We start from the raw sequence: 22,573 nt of genomic DNA, 5'->3' as shown, positions 1-22,573 counted from the left end.
CGGGCAGACTGGCGGTGGACAGTAAGGACTCTACACCTTCCTGTTTAGTGCTCAGAAGCTCTAAATACGTCCTCACAGATTCAGTGAGCCAGAATGAGTATAAAGATAGAGATAAAGTTGGGGACAAAAGAGAAACGAGACGTGTGTGTGTGTGTGTGTGTGTGTGTATACGGAAAAAAATTAATGGGTTCACTTTCTGCAGGATGGGAGGGGGGCGATGCCCATATCTCCATAAAGTGTCCTTTGTTTGGCTGTGAAGTAAGGAGGGAGAATACTTCATGGCTGGGCTTTAGCAGCCGGTCCAAGATTGATTCTTGTATTTACTGGAGGAAAAGGGAGCGTTCATGAGGAGCATGTAGAGTGTATCCTCAGCCTCTTCCTCCGCCGCCTCTCTCTAACTCTCTCCTGCTATGAGAAATGAGCCACAGCTCAGTGTTGCAAGAGAGGAACACTTTCATGGGCCCTACAGCTCATTCAGTCCAGTTTCTGCTAAGCTGTTTGCCTTTGTGGGCTGTATTTACCAGCCATTCTTACATCTAAGCCCTGCTGCTAGATTTACAACGAGGCCGGGGCGCGTTCGAGCAGGAAATTTGTGGCGGCTTAGATGTTTACCCGTGGTGAGCGGGAGAGAGCATGTGGAGCATCAGAAGAGGTTCACGAAGAGACTGAAAATTGTTCTTTTCATCTCCAGAGAGATAAAGACGGGGAGAGAGAGAGAGAGAAGGGTTAGAATGCGTAATCGTTTAATTTGACAAATTAAACGTGCCGCTGGGAAGGACACACGTTTTCCCACACTCTCTCTGGAGGTGTTTGGATTAAAAGAGGTCATGGTGGATATCCTCATGGATGCTTATTGTTCAAACAGGACCTCAGTCCGTTTTTTTTTTTTTGTTGTTGTTTTTTTTACTGTAACTTTTAAATCAAGATTTTAGGGTTAAGGATGTTCAGGATGTTCAGTCAGAAAGAATGTCTTTGTGCTTTTTTCTTTATGAGCGAGTGAGTAAATCACAGCCCCATGCTGTTAAAGTGAACTAAGCTTCTGTGGCGCTGGAATAAGAAGTTCTCCCCATCAATGCACTTCCTCCTCCCAGAAGTGTAAAAGGAGCAGCCATTCATGGAAATGCTGCAAGCAGACCGTATGTGACCACCGTGTTACGTCACTGCTGCATGCGTTTGTAGTATGTTCGCTCTTATTTCTGCGTTTTGAATGAACCTGTGTGTGTCCGTTTATGTGTGTGCGTGCACCCAGGCACTTCTGTCCGAGCTTCAAAGAGCAGCACATTTTCCCACACTGCCAGGATCACTCCTCTGGGCTTCTCCTGGTAAAGAAACGGGGGCCAGAGGAGCCCTCTTTTCTTTTCAGGCTCCTGGCCCGGCTCTGCTCTGTCCTGTTCTGTCCTCAATTGGACTTTGACTGAGTGCCAGAAAGCCAGGGGATGTATGTTGCTCCGCCTTCCAAGAGGCCATAGCCTTTGTTCAGGAAGACTTGAGATTTTGAGCACAATTCTGTAAACCTGAACGGTTCAAGTAAAAAGAACTGATTTGATGGTCAGAGATGACTTGATACTATATGTATAACTGAACTTTAGATGTGCTCATACCATACATGTACAACAAAACCAATTCTGGGAAAGTCTCTGAACTGATTAGCTGCACCAAAAGTTACAGTTTTCAGGAGTCAACATTAGCTCTGATCACATCATTAAACTTAGAGTCATCAAATCTAATTAGAACATATACAGCATATTAACCAATGTATTTACTGGAAAACTGAAATGTATCTTGTATTGCACAAAATAGACCTAATGGTAGTAATAATCTTAACTTTGCCCTTCAGTGTGGATCAATAAATGGGACAAATCTGATCAAACCAATGAGTAAAAGATAAAAAAGGACTCCCAATCACATTATTTTTGACCAAAAAAGCACAAACTTTGAATGATTAGGCTTCTAGTTGCGGCTGGTGAGTTTTTGATAAATTAACCGTCAATAACTATGATCCCTAATCACTGACTCACTTCTGTTGTAGTTTTGCTTTGACGTGATTGGCTCAGGTTTGTTTCCTTTTACAGTGACCTGTTGATAATTAAATTAATCCTCTTCTCAGTATTTCTGGAACAATCTTCTCATTTTCAAATAGTTTCTTTTGTGGATACATTTGAAAACAAATCATTTCATCAGGTATGATGAGATACTCAGGGGAAAAAAAGAAGAAAATAAGTCAGCAAAAGCCTTCAAAATGATCATTTCTGTTGTGTACTTTTTAGTACTTTTAAGGTTTATTCCTCATTAGGGAGTTTTTCCTTCCCACTGTCGCCTTCATGCTTGCTCAAGATGAGAATTCTGTGATGGAGTTAAACTCAAAGCAGTCTGCTCCTCAGATAAATAATGTTAAATTATTATTTTTATATATGAATAATTCTGTTCAGTGCCATGAGATGACTTCTGTTGTGACTTGGCGCTATATAAATAAACTGAATTTAACTGAATTAGTGCATTGCGCCTCTAATTTGGGACAATAGAACTAATAATAAGGCAACAGTTAAAACTTTATTAAACACTGCTCAATCCCAAATTTATTTGCATATATTTCAGTTCTATCTATTTGATGTATTTATTTATTTATTTTAATAGTTTTAGATTAAAATGTTCTTTTTACCGCATGTTTGGCAGAGCGAAGACAGACAGTGATTCAGTGTTTGCTGTATATTCTGCATTCTGGTCAACAGAGGTGTATTTATTCCTGCAGGTCGTGTATGTGACGGCCACCTTTCCATACTTCATGCTGATGATCCTGTTGATCAGAGGAGTCACGCTGCCCGGAGCCTTCGATGGCATCAAGTTCTACCTCTACCCAGACATTTCACGTCTCTCTGACCCCCAGGTAGGCTTTGGCCTTCTGTGTTAACTTTCTGCTGGTTACTCAGTGGAAAACTTTACTATGTGAAGAACCTGTTAACCAGGAAAATGAGAGTGGCAAAGTTGGTGTTTTACATTATTTTGACTGGTATGGATGTTGCAGCTTTGATTCAGTCATGGTGCTGCTGTTTCTTGTAGTTTTAGATTTAACTTTCCTGCTGGGTCAAAATAAACCACAAGGCCTCAGTTTTAGCCTTCTGAGTCATTTTGACCCAAGGGCAGCAGGAAGGTTAAGCTCAAGTTATCAGAAAAACACACTAACACCGAGTCAAATGGGAAAGATTCTCAATTTTAGAGCATCATGTAGTAAATATCTAGTTTGTCAAGATCTTACAAGTTGTTGTTGAACTTTAACAAAAAATCTAATGATGAAAAATATGTTGATTTTATTTTTTGTGTAAATCAAGCATCATGTCTATAAACAAAAAGTGCTCCACAGGTTAGTTTGCTGAGGGCCGCTCTAATGATACTCCCCGAGATTTATATAAAACTCTCATGCTCCTTGATGTAATGTGTTATCAGACTTGTTAAATAGTTCACATTCTGCATACTTATTTAAATCCCGCATTTAAAAAAAGTGAACATACTGAGATTATTTTATTAGTCTCGTGTCAACTTTAAGACTATTTGGTGAATTGGACTGAGGCGACTGTTTTTGTTGGCTGTTTTTATGACTGGCAGATAGTAAAGCAGGGGGACTGAAAAGCTGTAAGCTCACCTGTTTGTGGCTGTGAAGCTGCCAAAAAGACAGGTGGTGGTTTTGTTGCTAGCCATTTTTGATCTGCACTTGAACCTGCTCACGGTTGGGGGAGCTGGTTCATTTCTCCAGTGGTCACCAGACCAGAGACGGGGTACACCCTGGGCAGGTCACCAGTCCATCACAGGGACACAGAGACAACTATTCATGCTCACACCAATAGCTAGGAACAAGTTAGAGTTTTCAGTTAATCAATGCAGGTTTTCTGACTGTGGGAGGAAGGTGGAGCACCCAGCACTAACCCATCTGGAGAACATGCAAACCCCATGAAAACAGGCCATGATCAAGAGTCCAACCAGGACCAACTGGCTGCAAATCAACAGTTTTATCATTGTTTAGCTTGTTCTGCTACAACAAATGTAAAATAAGTCATTTAAAAAAAATGTATTTACAACTTTCATCACTCCTGCACGGTGAAGTACCACAAATAACACTGGCACAACTAAACTATACGACTAAAGCTAAAAACGTTTGGCTTTATTTCTGCTTCTCACTGTCATTGGAGCGATGCTGTCATGGTTTCTTTTGACCTGATGCTTCTGCTGCTGAAGGGCTGCCAGATAAAAACGAGACTTTAGCCAACTTGCATGGCGGACAGAGGTGAGACAATGAACATTTATTTCAAAGAGACACATACTGACGTAAATCGAGACTTCTCAACCTTGTCTGATGGGTTGCTAGGCAACGAAGCATGAGGAGATGTCAGTGGACCAGATGTCTAGACAGCATGAACAGAGAACAAGAGTTTGAGTAATTAAATTATGGTTATTGCGATTGTTATTATGTGAATATACTTTTAATGATCATGTACATTTATTGTTGCTGTTTGGACAAGATTTTGATAAATTGCAGATGGAATGAAACTTGGCAGGTGTCATTGAAATAAACAGTGAATCTAAGGTTAAACGAGTTGGAAGAAACTTGTGGTGCTCATTTTAAGGTCTAATGACGTTCGACTGAACTGATTTTTCATCCATTATCTTTTACCCGCTTTTTCCTTTTTGGGTCACAGGGATCACTGGTGCCCACGTCCAGCAGTCACTGTGCGAGAGGCGGGGGACACCTGGGCAGGTCTCCAGTCCATCACAGGGACACAAACGAGACAAACAACCATTCACTCTCTCACTCACACCTAGAGACAATTTAGAGTTACCAATCAGTCTAACATGCATGTTTTTGGTCCGTGGGAGGAAATAGGAGTATCCAGAGAAAACCCACGCACAGAGAGAACATGCAAACTCCACTCAGAAAGGCCCCCTGGCCAGGATTTGAACTGGCGACCTTGTCGCTGAGAGGCAACAGCTCTATCCTGATACACCGTTCCACCGCAAATTTTTCATGCTTACAGAAATTTATTTCCCCTTAAATTTTGTATAAAATTCTTTTTCTTACATTTTGAATCAGTTCATTGTAATTTTTTAACACAGTATCGGTTTATATAGATTTTTCTGAACAAAGCTTCTGAAGAGATGATGAAGAAATATGTTCCAGTAGCTAAATAACAAAATGCTACATTCTTTTGATTAAGTTTGAAATGTCAGCGATCTATTTATGTTCATCTCTTGTATACTTTAGTCCAGAAAATATTAAGTTCAACGTTGCAGTATCGCCATCCTTTAGCTACATTCTTCTGGGATTTCTGTCAAATATTAGTGGATGTTTATTGAAGTGTACATAATTTCATTTGGTGTTTTTAAACTGCTACTTGTGCACTAAAAACTATCATCTAGAAATCTGGACCAAGCTTCAGGATGTGCAGAGTTGGGAATGAAAACAGGCTGACCTAAACTTCTATTTAACAATTTCTTCTTTTCAGACTTCAGGTTTTCATGTAAACACGTGCTTTTCACACGTCAGCTGCAACAGCCAGTTCAGGTGATTAAATGCTACAAATGTGATAACAAGGAGAGTTTGGGAACTTTTAATTAACTAAAATAAAATCAGTTTGGATGTGCACTCCTGTCAATTTCAATAACGTGTTGCCAAAACCTTTTTTGTTCAAACTAGATAGCTATATCTTTTTTTTTTTTTTAGAGAAAACATCATAAGTGAGGCAAACATCTGTGTTCAGAAAAAATAAAAACTGAGCAAATCACAGAAGAAAGTGGGAAAAATGTGACTTGCCAGATGTTGTACACACTTCAGGTGGTAAAATATGTCATAACAAAATGTGAAAAATACTAAGAACACAACGTTTTTTATATTTTTACACAAAAAGAGAACACACTTGTAGTGGGCAAAGATAATAAATTAGGAGTGTTTTAAGTATTTTAAAGTACATCTAATGGTATTTGATTTAAGTATCTTTATAATAATACTACTACTAATAATATAATTATAATATAATAGTTATTTTTAGGCTGCACAGTGACTCAGTTGGTAGAGCTGCTGCCTCTCAGTGAGAAGGTCGCTGGATCAAATCCCGGCCGGGGGCCTTTCTGGGTGGAGTTTGCATGTTCTCTTTGTGCATGCGTGGGTTTTCTCCGGGTACTCCGGTTTCCTCCCACAGACCAAAAACATGCATGTTAGGCTGATTGGTAACTCTAAATTGTCCCTAGGTGGGAGTGAGAGAGTGAATGGTTGTTTGTCTCGTTTGTCTCTATGTGTCCCTGTGATGGACTGGAGACCTGTCCAGGGTGTCCCCTGCCTCTCGCACAGTGACTGCTGGACATGGTCCAGTGACTCCTGCAACACAAAAAGGAGAAAGTGGGTAAAAGATAACGAATGGCTATTTTTATAGTGTATTTTTAAAAGCTTTTTTAATTTTTTTTTTAATAAAGTATAAGTTACAGGAAAGAGCTCAGTGAAGCAGAACGAGGGTTACAGAGAAAAAAAAAACCAGACTATTGAAAAATCAAACGGCAGCACCGTGAGAGGGGAAGACGAGCAATAAAAACAGGCTGCTGCTTCATTACTTTTGACTCCAGCATTAAATGACCTTCCTTAAAGATGACCGGGGCTCTGTTCTGTTTACAAAGCTGTGTTGGTGTTGTCTCTTTTATACTCTCCTGAGTTGCATAATGCCTTCTCCATTCCATTTTTCCTACCCCCCCCCCCCATCCCCCTCTTTTTGGCTGCGTCTGCCTTTATTCCACTTCTCCCTCTTGTTTTCCTTACAGCTACAGGTGTGCATGCTTATTTAAAACCGAACATCTGTTCCACATGTCACACTCCAGCTTTATTCTTTAGTTCACAAGCTAATATGTCACACACAATTTAGTTGGGTAACTGTTGGTAAAAATAGTTGTTGTAGGTTATGTTGACATCAGTAAACTGACTGAAATTTCACAAACAATTATGAGTGCTGTACTTGAAGCTTGACTTCCTTTCTTAATCCGGTTGCCTTCTTATCAAACATTTACTAAATATGGCTGCAAATTGTCACAAACGTATGATTCAAGTGTATCCCCATTTTACATGACGTATCCCTTGCATTGATCACTTTGATTCTTTCTTTTCACTGCCCTATAAATGTCTCGTTGGGTTTTTGCACTGCAGCCACAACCAACATTGTTTGCCTTGCTTTTTAGTAACAGTAAGTTTCAACAATTGTGATTTTAGGAAAACAGAGTGAGAAATAAGCTGACTGGTTTTGTATTTTGTGAACAGTTCCATTCATGCGTAGGCATTTTGTTTAATCAGAATCTGAATAAACTTTATTGGAATTGCACCGCGGTACAACGCAAATATGCACGTACAGTCGTCCGAAAGATGGGCGGAGCGCACGAAGCTGCAACTGTAGAAAGCGCGGCCATTTTATCCTTATCAGATAATAATCTTAGATAGGAAAAGGGGGAGAAACATGAGGGTAGATAGTGGTATTACAAAAAAAGATCTTTCACATCTTGTCTATCAGGACACGATTTGAGACATCAAAAAACTCTACCAGCAAGCACAATTAAAACATGATTACATTTGCATTTGACATCAAGGTGTTGAGATTTGTCCATGAGCGTTTTTCAGATCAGCCACAGTTTCTGAAGATGTTGTTTCAGCAGACAGTTCTGATAAGCTTGCACAGAAAGTTCTCGGGGGGGGTGGGGGTGTGGTGTGCGATAGATGAAACATTTGTCCTTGGGTACTCATGTCATGTACTGATGTACGTACTACGACTAGTGTTACATCATTGTGGCAATATCCTTGTTTGTCGCTCTGCAGCCGAGATCACTGACTAACGTCAAAATCGTGGGCGTAAAGGAGCACTGTGAGTGGTGCATTTACATTACAAGAACACTATCTTACAGCCAATGTCATCCAGCTTTCACACAGTAGAAAGGTTTCCTGGAGCCACAGTCTCAACATAACCAAACAGAAGACAGCCAAATTAGGCACAACATCAACAAGTGGTTTTCTCTGAGCCTGGGCCTTTAAGGTTCCCCTGCGCTGCGCGGACATCAGCCGAGGGTGAACTAAAGGGAACATTAATGAACATTAGGAGAGAAAAGCCTGTTCTTCCACAGGAACAGTCCTGTGTTTGTGAGGTCACAGAAGTTACCGTGGTTACTCCCAGGAGGGAGCGAAGACCTTGCGTTTGTCAGTTGTTTTTCTGTGGGGAAATAAGATTAGTTGCTGAATGGTGATGTGAGAGAGTTTTTAAAGAGCCATGCTGCATTAGATTTGAATTTGCTCGCACCCCATGTGATCCTGTGGGTCCTGGTGGCCTGCGATGCTCTGCGGACTCGTTTCATGAAGGTGATTTTTAAACTCAGGGAGGAAACTTTTATGTAAATATTCTTTCGTAGTGAATGACAAAATCGGATACCTATAAAAACACCATTACCTGAATATGAATTGATATAGAAAAAAAGTTAAAGCATTATATAAAACAGCTTAACAGATACAAAGTAATTGATGTACTATTTTTTAACATTAATATTGTGTATGGATTGTATTTAGGCTTTCGCTCTGTGCAACTCAGTGTACAATGGAGATATAAGATCCCTAATTATTAAAATGAAACATAAAAGAAGACTGCAGTCTATTTCAGATCTTAACGGATAAGTTCATAAATCTAAAATTATTGGAGTCAGCCAAAGATTTCTTGTGTATAAAGTACGTCATAGATAAAAACATTTTACGCTGTGAGATAAAGTTTTATCTCCAGTGATGAAGGGCTTCTGTGAAGCACAAATACTACAAGTCCCTGCTTTGAAATTAAATAGACAAAACCACCATACAAACCAACTCAAATGACCTGATGCATGCTCAATAATCCAGATAGAAAACTCTAACGAGGTTGAATCAGGTCATCTGGACGGATTCTTGTTTGTTGAAATGTTTCGTCTTTTGTCCAAAAGACTTCTTCAGTCTGAGATCTTGTAACAAGCTCATTAGTTTAAACTCAAATTTATTTTGTATTTCTTTTCTTGTAACAGGACCTTTGAAGCAAATTCACTGGATCTTTGTCTGACTGAAGAAGTTATTCATCCATCCTTGGTTAATCTTCCACCATCTATCTGAGACAAGATCTCAGAGCATTAGCCCAGCAAGAGATCTCTAGACCTTTCTTATACTTCTTCTAGCTTCTCCCAGGGAATTCTGAGTTTTTTCCCAAGTTGGCCATGAGATATAATTTCTCTATTATTGGTTCTTGGTTCACCACAAAGTTTCATCCCAGTGGGACATGTCCAAAGCACCGTCCTAAAAAAGATCCCCAAAAGCCATTTTTACAAGATGTCCACCTCACCTGGCTTCTCTATTTGAGGATGCTCTTGCTGAGCTCTTTTGAAAACCTGAGTTCCTAAGCTTGTCCTTAAATGTACCAGCCCATCTGAAAAATGTCTGGAGGTGAGAGTCCAGATGATAGTTGAACTTCATGTTTGATGGCACCAACATGGTTTTAATTCATGCTGTGAAACACTGAACCGACGCTCCAACTTTGCAAGGACTTCTGAAGACGTATGTGAGTTTGCCTTAACAGTGTTTGCATGCTTGGTTGACTTGGAGAAGGCTTACACTCATGAGGAGGTTTTTGAATTCCAGCAATTTGGGATTTTATTGTTGCTTTTTGGAGATGATGTGGTTTTGTTGGACTCATCAAACTGGGAACTCCAGCAAGTACTAAAGCAGTTTGTTACCAAGTGTGGAACAACCAGGATGAAAATTAAAGCAAAAAGGGCAAAGCTCTTGATTTAGATGTTGATCCACTTTCCAACCACCATATATGTAATACAAAAATAGTGGTTGCAAGTGCAAACAGCTAAAATAAGTTTTTTCTGCTTGGTGGCAGAAAAATATTAATCCTTTGAACACTCTTCTTACTGTGTTCTGTAGACTATTAAGAGTAGCATTATCTGACAAAACATTTGAAATGATCTATCAAGTCTACACATTTTTCAACTCAGCATTTTGTTTTACAACAATAACGATTTAGGAAAGAAGATAGATTAAACACAATGTAGGGAAAAGTAAAGCAAAGCATACTTTTTAGTCTGAAGAAACTGCATATTCATTTAGGGTTTTAAATGTTTAAAGTATATAAAAATAATTTGGAAGAATTTTGACCCCATCTAAACAAATAAGATATATAAAGTGTCGGCCTCCTTTCATTGTTCAATATGGAATTTTTTTTTTTTTTTATGAACAATGCCATGTGTATTTTAGGAGACAGAGTTTGTTTACTTGAGATGTACCTACGTCCCTGTTTGCAAACATGATGTGCTTTTAGTTAGTTAGTCTTCGTCGTCCCTTTTGAGACATAAGGCCGCTATCAGATGCCTCCACTTGATTCTGTCACGGGTCACATGCTGAGCATCACCCCAGGGCAGACTCATCTTCTGCAGCTCTGATGTCATTGTCCTTTGCCATGTTGTTTTTGGCGTTCCCTGTCTCCTTTTACCAGGTGTGTTCCAATACAATGCTACTTTAGGTATACGCTGACTGCCCATCCTCAGTATGTGACCCAGCCATTTAATACTACAGTGTTTTATCTCCATCCTCAAACTGTCACACATAGTCTTCTGGTTTAGATCAGTGGCGTAGTCTTCACGATACGCGGGCATACAGAGTATACCCACTAGAAAAGTTTAAGAATTTCAGTATACCCACTTAAAAGTGCTCAGTGATATGAAACATATCACTGGGCATGTGTCACTGATACATTAATCGGCAGTTAAATGCTTTTGTAACAACCTATTTGTATGCAGCGCTTGTTTATCACATTTGCTTAGCCAGCGAATTAATGTATAATTCTGTATACTTACTACTTAATACTTGAACATGTTTTGCTTTGATACTGTTTTATAAATTATATAACATGTTTTTAATACAAAGCCAACTGTTGTACAAAGTTTGTTGTGCATTTATTCACATATAAGCATCAAATAAATTTGGAAATGTTCAATATGCTTAAAAATCAAAATAAACTGACAATTACACTGTACTAACCAGTGTACTTTGGTTTCTAGGCACAGTATACCCACTAAAAAAATGTAGACTACACCACTAGATCATCATTAGTCATTCTCATGAGCCAGAATATGCCACATAAAATTCTCTTCAGACAGCAGTTGTGAAAGCCATCCAGTTTTCTCATATTGATCTGTGTTGCACTCCAACACTCAGAACCATAAAGCAAAGCATAGTTAACATTGCCGTTGTACAGCCTCAGCTTGGTTTGGAGATAATAATGCTTTGAACACAAGCTTTTCCCAACCATGCTGAAATGTCTGGTAATTGCATTCAGCATTCATAAGACTTCCAATGTAAAAAAAAATCCTGAAATATCTCAAGTGGTTTGTCATTCACAGTGATTGGTGCATCTGATGTTGGAGTGATACACATGACATGGGTTTTGGTGGTACTGATGTTCAGGCTAATCTGTTGAGCAAAGCAATGTAGCCTGTTCGTCTTTTCCTGTAGATGACTCGTTTTTGTGGACAAGACAGCAAGATAGTCAGCGAAATCGAGATCTTCAAGGTGGGGAAAAAGCAGTCCACTGGATGCCTCTTGGTTTGTCTGCTGTGGTCTTTCACATGATCCAGTCGATGGCAACTAGGAATAAGATGGGAGAGATGGCACAGCCTTGTCTAACACCAGGCTCTACCAGAAACAAGTTTTCTACTCAATATGACGCTGCTCTCAAAATGATGGTTAAACAACCCCATCAAAGTTATTATCTTAGAAGGTAGTCCATAGGATCTGAAAATCTTCTATAAGGTTTCACTGTGCAGGCTGTCAAAGGCTTTCTGGAAGTTGATGAACTTGATGTAGAGTGGAATTTTCCATTTCAGGCATTGATGATTCTGAGAGCAAATATCTGGTCTACACATCCTCTTCCTTTTCTGAATCCAGCTTGTTCTTGTCATCTTGCTGTCAATAGCTGAGCTTGTTCTATCTATGAGGATTTGGCAAAATACTTTTGATGGTAATGACAGGAGAGTGATACCATGCCAGTTGTCACAGACCTGTAGATTGCCTTGTTTTGGAAGTATCACAATTAGTACTTTGGACCAGTCCTTAGGTGTGGTAACTTTGGCCTATAATAATTGAAAACGATAAGGATCTTTGTTGAGGTGTCTAGGTCCGCCTTTAGCATCTTTGCATGGATGGTATCGATGCTGCATGCTTGTCCATTCTTTAAGGCTTTAATGGCATGCTGTACATCTTCTTTTTTGGGCTGACTTATGTCAATGTCAAGGATTTCCTCTGTTGGTAGATCTGCATGGTCAGTTTGAGTACTGATTAATTAATCAGTAATTACTCAGTTGAGTCCTCGTCTCTCTGTAGTCGCCAAAGGTGCCACTCATGAATCAATCTGTACTCCTGTTGAAACAATTTACGCTGTGTTAAATGTCAATGCATACATGTTGGATGTTTACTTTTGGTTTGTTTCCAGGTATGGGTGGATGCAGGGACCCAAATCTTCTTTTCCTACGCCATCTGCTTGGGCTGTCTTACTGCTCTTGGAAGTTACAATTCCTACAACAACAACTGCTACAGGTAACAATGCAAGTAGAGGGAGTATTAAAGTAAATATAAGTAATCAGCAAAATCAAACTGTAATTTTCTTTCAGTTATCTTCAATATAAAGGCTACAGGAATATGATTAATGGTCAAAGTGTATTATACAGATTGTCAGGTTGATTTCAGGATTTTTGAGATTGAATGTGTCAGAATGTCTGTTTGCGTTTCGTATTTTTTCAAGTCCACTGTAAGTGTTAACTCGTTTTCTTCCTCCTCAGAGACTGCATCATGTTGTGTTGTTTGAACAGCGGGACCAGCTTTGTGGCAGGTTTTGCCATCTTCTCAGTGCTTGGCTTCATGGCCTACGAACAAAATGTTCCCATTGAAGCTGTGGCTGAATCTGGTGAGAGAAGTGCTGCAAACATCAGTTTTTAGAACTCTGTTGCTTCTGTGCAGATGCTACAGGAAAACAAGGGAAATAAATACCTTGCTTTTACACAGCTTATTGTGCTCAAATAGATAAATTTCCCCAGTTATATAACTCCACACTCTTCACCTAGGCTTTTAGGCAGCTGCATTCTGGATTATTTAAGTCAGCATGAATGATTTAGTGAATGTGACAGAGCAGAAGAATTTAGATGTTTGTCTCAGGCTACAGCAGGAAGTTTCTACAAGACTGTCTCATAATGTGAGTCCTAAATAACGCAATAATATTGCACTTCTTCTTTGAGCCAGTTAACCATAAAGGGGGATCAGAAAATTCTTAATTGTTTTTTTTTTTTTACACATTTCAGAATTTTTGTTTAAATTCAATTTTCAGTCTGTTTACAAATACACAATTTTCCAAGGTAAAAAAAATAAAATATCAGTGGCATGCCTTGATAGAAATCCAAAAGGTTAAAATTACCGCAGCCTGCATCTTGTAACAATCTGCAACTTTTATTTTGAAACAATGAAGTTCAAGTTCAAGTAGGTTTATTATCATTTCACCAAATGTGGTACATGAAGTGGAACAGAATTGTGTACACAGGGTCCCAGTTACATCCAACAATAGTAAAAATATAAAGTGTCAAAAGAAACAGTAAATTAGGATCTAAGATATAAACTAAGATATACACTAAACACTAATGATGCAAAACAACAAATGCAACAAATGAAGTATCAGACAATTAGGTAAAGAATGTTAACACTATCATATATTAAAAACACCCTAAAATACTGACTTTAGTTATGTTCTGCTGTATATGCATTGTTTTTAAACACTTTTTTGTGAGAACAGCTTCTAGTAATGTGCTTGTGTTGCATTGTCAAACAATTAGAACAATCAAGTTTCAGCTGAGTCAAAAGAAAGCCCAAAATAATAAAAAAAAAAATAACAATTAGGATTTAAAACATGTAACAATAAATAAATAAATAAATAAATAAACATGCTTATAAGAGAAGAAAAAACATTTTTTATCAAATACACTTTTTTATATACTTCTATATACCTTTTTTTTTTTTCAAATACACACTAACTTATTCAGTCTTGTTTTCTAGAGCTGATGTCAAAGTGAGTTTAATATTCTCCTTTAATTTATGTTTCGGTCCAAAATTGTTGGTTCACAAAAACTGAACATGTTCAAATTGTGCTGCAAACCTAATAGTGGTACAAAACTCAGCTAACAGAAGAGAAGCATAAGTCTAAAACTTGTGTAGTATAATTTAGTTTTATTTTTGCCACTTTGTTTTGTCACATCCCTGTGGATAGTGAATGATGTTTGTACTTTCTTTGTCATGCAGGTCCGGGTCTGGCCTTTATTGCATACCCCAAAGCTGTAACTATGATGCCTCTGTCCCCACTCTGGGCTTGTCTCTTCTTCATGATGCTGATTTTCCTCGGCCTCGACAGCCAGGTGAGCACTTCATGAGTAAACATTTATCCTCCCATTGGACGATGATGGTATTAAAAAAAACTGTGACTAAAAATTTAAGTAACAGCCTAACAAACACTGAACACTGGAGGTTGTTTTATTTTACATCCAGGGCAGTTTGCACTGAAATCAGAAGCACTAAATTATGAAAGAGTTGCGAAGTATGGGTGTGACTTTAAAACAAAAAGAGAAAACTGTGCACAACAATCTGGCAGTGAATGAGTTAATTAATGGACGAGTAATAAACTTGTCTTGTGTGTCTAACTTTGGCAGCAAGTACAATACAAATCAAGTTTTACGACAAAGACGTGCTGAAACTGGAAGGATTAATAAAACATTTACATTTCACATATTGTATCACTACATTTAATAACTTATCTTTTTATCATTTTAATGCTTACACATGGAATTTGTTTGTATAATTATTATTCTGTAATCTGTGTCAGAACAAGCAGTATAAGTTACACATTAATGAAAAAAAAAACCTGTGCATTTTAGTTTATGAAAATGTCTGGTTTGTGTTGTAGTTTGTGTGTGTGGAGAGTTTGGTGACAGCTGTGGTGGACATGTACCCGGAGACCTTCAGAAGAGGCTACCGCAGAGAGCTGCTGATTCTTGGCATGTCTATAGTCTCCTTCCTCATTGGACTCATCATGTGTACCGAGGTGAGACTCAGTCACGTCACTTACAGGAACCATTCAGACAGTTTTTACATCTGTGTGGATTCCTACACATGCAGTCTGCTTCCTCTGGGTCATTCATGAAATATAATTTACTGTTGGGTAAATGATCTGTATTTTAGCTGTAAATTATTACAGTAACATCTGTAACGTATGGAGTTTCTAAGAGGACGCTGGTGACGAAATGTATTTTAAATAGGTTTAAATGTGCACGGGGAACTATCTGCTGCAAATGACAAAAATATTCTGTGCACTAGGGAAAAAATCACAAGTGTCTGTTACATACAACACAAAATCTATCGCTTATTAGTTTCTTCCACTCATAATTGTTATAAACACATCCAGTACAATTCAGCTTCTAAGGTTTTTGATATGATAATTATGAGATTCAGCTGAGCTATATGTTGCTTTTGGAAATTGTAGTTGTTCTGGCCAGGCATCAGTGTTAATCGGTTAGCCTCTATAACTTATCTTCACTGAGTGTTTGGATAACATGATCATATTTATTTGGTGTTTTCAGGAAGGTGGGCATAAATTCATCTGAAGACATTTACTTGTTTGTGTTTGAGGACATTTAGCTGCTGAGAACAAAATCTGCACATTAATGCACACAAGAAAACTATCTGTTGTGCACCAGATGAAATTGCATGGCCACAAGAATGTTTCCTGTTCTCACCTGATAAAATCACATACTCGTGAGAAAGCTGTTTAAAAATACAGTGCCTTGCAAAAGTATTTGGCCCCCTTGAACTTTTCAACCTTTTGCCACATTTCAGGCTTCAAACATAAAGATATAAAATTTAAATTTTTTGTGAAGAATCAACAACAAGTGGGACACAATCGTGAAGTGGAATGAAGTTTATTGGATGTGTCAAACTTTTTTAACAAATAAAAAACTGAAAAGTGGGGCGTGCAATATTATTCGGCCCCCTTGTGTTAATACTTTGCAGCGCCGCCTTTTGCTGCAGTTCCAGCTGCAAGTCTCTTGGGGTATGTCTCTATCAGGTTTGCACATGGAGACACTGAAATTCTTGCCCATTCTTTCTTGCAAAACAGCTCGAGCTCAGTGAGGTTGGATGGAGAGCGTTTGTGAACAGCAGTCTTCAGCTCTTTCCACAGATTCTCGATTGGATTCAGGTCTGGACTTTGACTTGGCCATTCCAACACCTGGATATGTTTATTTGTGAACCATTCCATTGTAGATCTGGCTTTATGTTTTGGATCATTGTCTTGATGGAAGATAAATCTTCCTCCCAGTCTCAGGTCTCTTGCCGACTCAAACAGGTTTTCTTCCAGAATGGTCCTGTATTTGGCCCCATCCATCTTCCCATCAATTCTGACCATTTTCCCTGTCCCTGCTGACAAAAAGCAGGCCCAAACCATGATGCTGCCACCACCATGTTTGACAGTGGGGGTGGTGTGTTCAGGGTGATGAGCTGTGTTGCTTTTACGCCAAACATATCGTTTTGCATTGTGGCCAAACAGTTTGATTTTGGTTTCATCTGACCAGAGCACCTTCTTCCACATGTTTGGTGTGTCTCCCAGGTGCTTGTGGCAAACTTTAAACAACACTTTTTATGGATATCTTTGAGAAATGACTTTCTTCTTGCCACTCTTCCATGAAGGCCAGATTTGTGCAGTGTACGACTGATTGTTGTCCTATGGACAGACTCTCCCACCTCAGCTGTAGATCTCTGCAGTTCATCCAGAGTGATCATGGGCCTCTTGGCTGCATCTCTGATCAGTCTTCTCCTTGTTCGAGATGAAAGTTTAGAGGGACGGCTGGGTCTTGGTAGATTTGCAGTGGTCTGATACTCCTTCCATTTCAATATGATTGCTTGCACAGTGCTCCTTGGGGGCAGCTGTGGCTGAGTGGTTAGAGCAGTCGTCCTCCAATGCGAGAGTTGGGGGTTCGAATCCACCAGCAGTCACATGCTGAAGTGTCACTGGGCAAGACACTGAACCCCTCATAGCCTCTGATGTGTGTCCCATTGGTGTATGAATGTGATCTAAAGCACTGATTAGTGTCTTTAGAATGATTTGTTCAATTAGCTTTTTAGAGATCTCGTAGAGTGCTGTACGAATGGGTAAATGAGGCACAGATTGTGTTGTAAAGCACTTTCAGGATCTTGAAATAAGATAGAAAGGCGTTATATAAGTACAGTCCATTTACCATTTACCATTCCTTGGGATGTTTAAAGCTTGGGAAATCTTTTTGTATCCAAATCCGGCTTTAAACTTCTCCACAACAGTATCTCGGACCTGCCTGCTGTGTTCCTTGGTCTTCATGATGCTCTCTGCGCTTTGAACAGAACCCTGAGACTATCACAGAGCAGGTGCATTTATACGGAGACTTGATTACACACAGGTGGATTCTATTTATCATCATCAGTCATTCGGGACAACATTGGATCATTCATAGATCCTCAATGAATTTCTGGAGTGAGTTTGCTGCACTGAAAGTAAAGGGGCCGAATAATATTGCAAGCCCCACTTTTCAGTTTTTTATTTGTTAAAAAAGTTTGACACATCCAATAAATTTCATTCCACTTCATGATTTTGTCCCACTTGTTGTTGATTCTTTACAAAAAAAAATTAATTTTATATCTTTATGTTTGAAGCCTGAAATGTGGCAAAAGGTTGAAATAGTTCAAGGGGGCGGAATACTTTCGCAAGGCACTGTAGCCTTATGAACATTTCCAGTTTGGAGAAAACAAGTTTAAATCTGAGCTTAGTTTGAGCTGTCTTGAGTGATCAAGTAGAGTTCTCCCATCTTAAAACAAGTTTAATATGAAAAGCATCTTATTGGCTCAATAAAAAAACTAAACCAGAAGCATTTGCACAGCTATTGATTTTGCCTTGTGTGGTCATTTTATCTGAAATATTATCTTCCTGCTGGAAGTGACCCAGGCTGCACCAAAAATGCTACAACTTGCTTCTGGTGCTTTGAATGTGTAACACTATGCAATGACAAGTAAACACCTGTGTATTCTGAAAGTAATGGTAATGTAAAGTATTACACAGTGAAGCTTATATTATTAGCTTTGAGTTGATTTTTTTATTTTACAGTTTTTTTATTAGATGGCAGAAATACACTTTAGTCTAAGCCTCACTCAAACAACTTGTTCAGTTGTCATCAGAATTAAACTCTAATTCTCTTAACTGAGGCTTTCCAAAGAACTACAACAGGTAAGATATTCATTGTTCATCAACTTTTCCACAGAACCCCACTTCAAGAGATGTGAACTATTGTATTGTGCTTTGACGTATTTTATCTTTGTCCTGCATTAATGGAAACGAGTTTAGTTCCTCACACTGTCGCACGGTCTTTCTTCCACTAAAAGCTTTTCACGTCTCTACAACCGCACTCCGTCCACCCACCCTGGAAACACTGTACAATTTTCTAAAAGTCTAAAAAGGCCATAAAAACCACTGAGAGAATTTAATACAATATTAAAGTACAGTACATTTTTAGTGTTTTCTCTGTTATAGAGTTGCAGTTTAGAGAGACTTGACCTTTGCTTTTACTGTCAGCACTACTTTTAATCTAGACATTTTATTTCCTGTTGCTGCCATAAAGCCATGAGGAATAAAGTGTCCCAAGGAGCCTGCAGGGGGGTTAAACACACAACAGAGGGGTTTCTGTTAGTACTGGGCTGTGTTTGGCAGAACTTGTTGTTTTTGCACAGCAGGTAAAATTTTTGATGTAGCGCTATCCTTTATATTTATTTACAATGATCAAAAGCAGATATAATAATTTTCAATGACTCTTGAGTAGAGTGAACAAAACACCTGAGAAGGCTTAGTTGACTGGGGTTATTTTAACTTGAAGCTAAAATTCTAAATGTTTTCTTTAAACTTCATGTTTAAATTCAGATTAATAAGCACAGGGATGTGTACTGGTAAATAATATTTACTCAGAGCCAGGTGTAACTATATTAATATCTGTCTAGCTGACAGTTGTTAGCTGTAGCTTCAGTAAAAAAAAAAAAGAAATGAGTCTTTGCAAAAAAGTAAAACTAATGTTTTTATTGTTTACAGATAAGTCAGATAATTATTCACTGACACCAACAAGTGATTTTGAATAACATCTCCTGGACCTGACACCCTGTAGTGGATCAGTTTGATGATGTCTAACTGTTTGAGACTATGTACTGGCATCTGCGTTGCCAGATACATGATAATTACCACTTTTATAAATAATTTTAGTGTCGAGCTCCCCTCTGTTTCTGTACATGTTAGCCAACCACAACACACCTCATCTTACAACCTCCTCCCTCTGAGAAACACATCCTCACTTAACACATAGGATAGTTTACGTCAAAATACAATTATTTCAAAGTGACAGTACGGTAGATTATCATTTCCTACCTGGCAACCTTTCCTGGTAGAGCTTGTCCACTAAACAGAGCCTAAAGCAGATAAATTTTAGACTGAAACAGAGGTTAAAAACAGATTTTTTTAGCAAAATAAAAATGAATAGTAGAGTATAAACACTAAAATGATCACGAGGAGAGATCACTTGAACATCTTGAGGCAAAACATTGTATATTGTAGAACATATGTGTCAAACTCAAGGCCCAGGGGCCAAATGTGGCCCATGTTGACATCTTATCTGGCCCTCAAAATGATATGTGGAATGTAAAATACTTTTATTTCTTGAATGTTTTCAGTAATCTTTGATTATGATGTTGAAAGCTCAACAGTAAACATCAAATGAGACCAATCAAACTCTTGATGAGGAACCTGTGACCAAGAAAAGATGCTGGGTATCTGATTTGTGTTAATGTAGTTTCTGAAATTGGCCCTTAATTTGAAAAAATTTTTGAATTTTGATCCCCTTTTGTAAGTGAGTTTGACACCCCTGCTATAGAACGATAATTACAGGTAGTACAAATTTCAATATATTTCCAGAAACAGATCTCTAATGAGCATCGCTTCGTGTTTGTCAGCGGACGCTTGTTCAGAAGCATTGTGAGAATCAACACCTGTTTGTGTTTACCCATCAGGGGGGGATGTACGTCTTCCAGCTGTTTGATGCGTATGCTGCCAGTGGAATGTGTTTGCTGTTTGTGGCCATATTTGAGTCCATATGTATCGGCTGGGTGTACGGTAAGATCAAACATCAAACTGAAGTGGAAACATGAATATTGTATTTTAACCACTCAGACTACAGCTTCACATATGTTTGTGTATTTGTTGTCCAGACAGCTGCTGCACACTGGAGCTCAGTAAACATAGCACACAATTCAGCAGCATGATACCTTCTTTATTCCTTATTATTATTATTTGTCTGCCCTCTGCTGGAGAAAGAGTCAAACACATACAGTGTGTTAGAAATCAGGATATAAAGAAAAACAAAATGTTATCTTTTAAACCTTACATGTTGACATGGAATAATGCAAGAGAGATTTACCTGAGCATGCATTATTTAGTTATTTCATTGTATTGAACAGCTGTTACACTTAGACAATTTTGGCGTGAACCTTTACAGAATGACTTTGTCTTTCTTGATACAAGGACTCAGAATAGATTGGACTCCTGTCATGTCAGCAGCACTGTGTCGACACAACCACAAACTGTCAAAACACATCAGTCGCATCATTATTTTGATGATATATGCAGAAATCTCTGAGTGAGGCTTGTTTGCTTTCAGGAAGTGACAGATTCTACCTAAATATTGAGGACATGATTGGCTACAAACCTGTCTTCTTCATCAAGTGGTGCTGGATGATCCTGACCCCAGGCATCTGTGCTGTGAGTCCAACTCTGATACAGAGGCAACAACACACAAACAAGCTCAGCATAGACTAGAAGCTCACTCGTGCAGAAGATTTAGATTGGTTTGGTATTTTACCTCTCATGAAATTTTGGTTTCAAACTGAGGTCTTTATTTATTCAAGGGGGAAAATTTCACTGAAACATCTATAGATAAAAATAAGCTGAAATATTGTCCTTTATTATTTTTTTTTTCTCTGATAATTTAGAAAATGGATTTTTCTTCATGTTCTGAAAACAATATCCATGCATCTTTATCTGCTTCTCCTTTTCGGGTCACGGGAAACTGGTACTTTCTCCAGCAGCTACTGCACGAGAGGCGGGGTACACCGTGGACAGGTCACAAGTCCATCGCAGGGACACACACACTCACACCAAGAACAATTTACAGTTACCAATGACGCTAATTTGTGTTTTTTTGTTTGTGGTTTGAAACACATGCATGCGCATGGAGAACATGCAAACTCCACCCAGAAAGGTAATCCTGCAAACTCCTCACAGACAGGCGGCAGCTCTAAACTCTGCAGCACCCTAAAACAATATGATTTGTGTACTTGTGCTGTTTATCTGTTCAAAGATAAACCTTTTGTCATTTTACTGCTTAGTGCTCTTAATGCAACACAACTGGATCACTTGTGATACCAGGTTAAAATAACATGGGGACATTTACATTCAAAGAAATCTAAATGTACTTTGGGGTTCAAACAAAAACATCAGGCTGAACACAAAAAACACCACACTGGGGAAAAGGATAGCGTTACTTCACTTTTGCTTTTTGGTATTTGTACTTTGTGATGGACTTGCGACCTGTTCAGGAAGTACCCCGCCTGTAACACAGTGGCTGCTGGGGATGAGCTGCTCCTCGTGACCTGGAGAGGAGAAGCGAGTAAAGAAAATGAATGGATCAATGGATATTCTGACTTCGTTTGTGGTTCATTTTACATTTTTACAATAAGCAGTGGGTTTATTAGCATTGACCATGGGCGGCTGTGGCTGAGTGGTTAGAGCAGTCGTTCTCCAATACAAGAGTTGGGGGTTCGATTCCATTAGCAGTCACACGCTGAAGTGTCCCTGGGCAAAACACTGAACCTCTCATTGCCTCCAGTGTGTGTTCCATCAGTGTATGAATGTGATAAAGCTCTGATTATTCTCTGTAGATAGTAGACTGCTGTATGAATGTGTAGATGAGGACACATATTGTACTTTAAATCATTTTGAGTATCTTGGTAACATAGAAAGGCGCTATATAAGTACAGTCCATTGACCATCAGAACAGTTTGTTTCAAAGCTTAGATTGTGTAAAATGAACTCTGTCAGAAATGAAACATTTCTATATATATTTTTTACATGCATTCAATATTTAAAAAATGTGTTTTTTTACTCTTGAAATGAAATTATTTGAAAACAAAATGTGTGTCTTTTTGATGCAGGGAATTTTCCTGTTCTTCTTGATTAAATACAAACCTCTGAAGTACAACAATGTGTACACCTATCCTGACTGGGGTTATGGGATTGGCTGGTTCATGGCGATGTCCTCAATGGTTTGCATCCCACTGGGAATTATCTGGATGATCTGGAAGACGCCTGGTACCTTTTCTGAGGTAACCCCACAAACTGGACAA

At 38.7% G+C, this 22,573-nt stretch overlaps 1 protein-coding gene across 1 annotated transcript in view; it reads left to right on the top strand.

Annotated features, from left to right (window-relative positions):
* slc6a11b (solute carrier family 6 member 11b) overlaps positions 1-22,573 on the top strand; it is a 32,467-nt gene that overhangs the window by 6,660 nt on the left and 3,234 nt on the right. Inside the window, exons 8-15 of the mRNA XM_037678778.1 lie at positions 2,750-2,884; positions 12,513-12,616; positions 12,859-12,983; positions 14,363-14,475; positions 15,021-15,158; positions 20,183-20,285; positions 20,830-20,930; positions 22,382-22,552. Of these exons, the coding sequence (XP_037534706.1) occupies positions 2,750-2,884; positions 12,513-12,616; positions 12,859-12,983; positions 14,363-14,475; positions 15,021-15,158; positions 20,183-20,285; positions 20,830-20,930; positions 22,382-22,552 (990 nt within the window). The remainder of the gene's footprint in view (positions 1-2,749; positions 2,885-12,512; positions 12,617-12,858; positions 12,984-14,362; positions 14,476-15,020; positions 15,159-20,182; positions 20,286-20,829; positions 20,931-22,381; positions 22,553-22,573) is intronic.

This window comes from Nematolebias whitei, chromosome 7 (assembly GCF_014905685.2).
Source record: "Nematolebias whitei isolate Nwh7 chromosome 7, NemWhi1, whole genome shotgun sequence".
Classification (NCBI taxonomy): Eukaryota; Metazoa; Chordata; class Actinopteri; order Cyprinodontiformes; family Rivulidae; genus Nematolebias; species Nematolebias whitei.
This window is presented reverse-complemented; position numbering and strand designations above follow the sequence as displayed.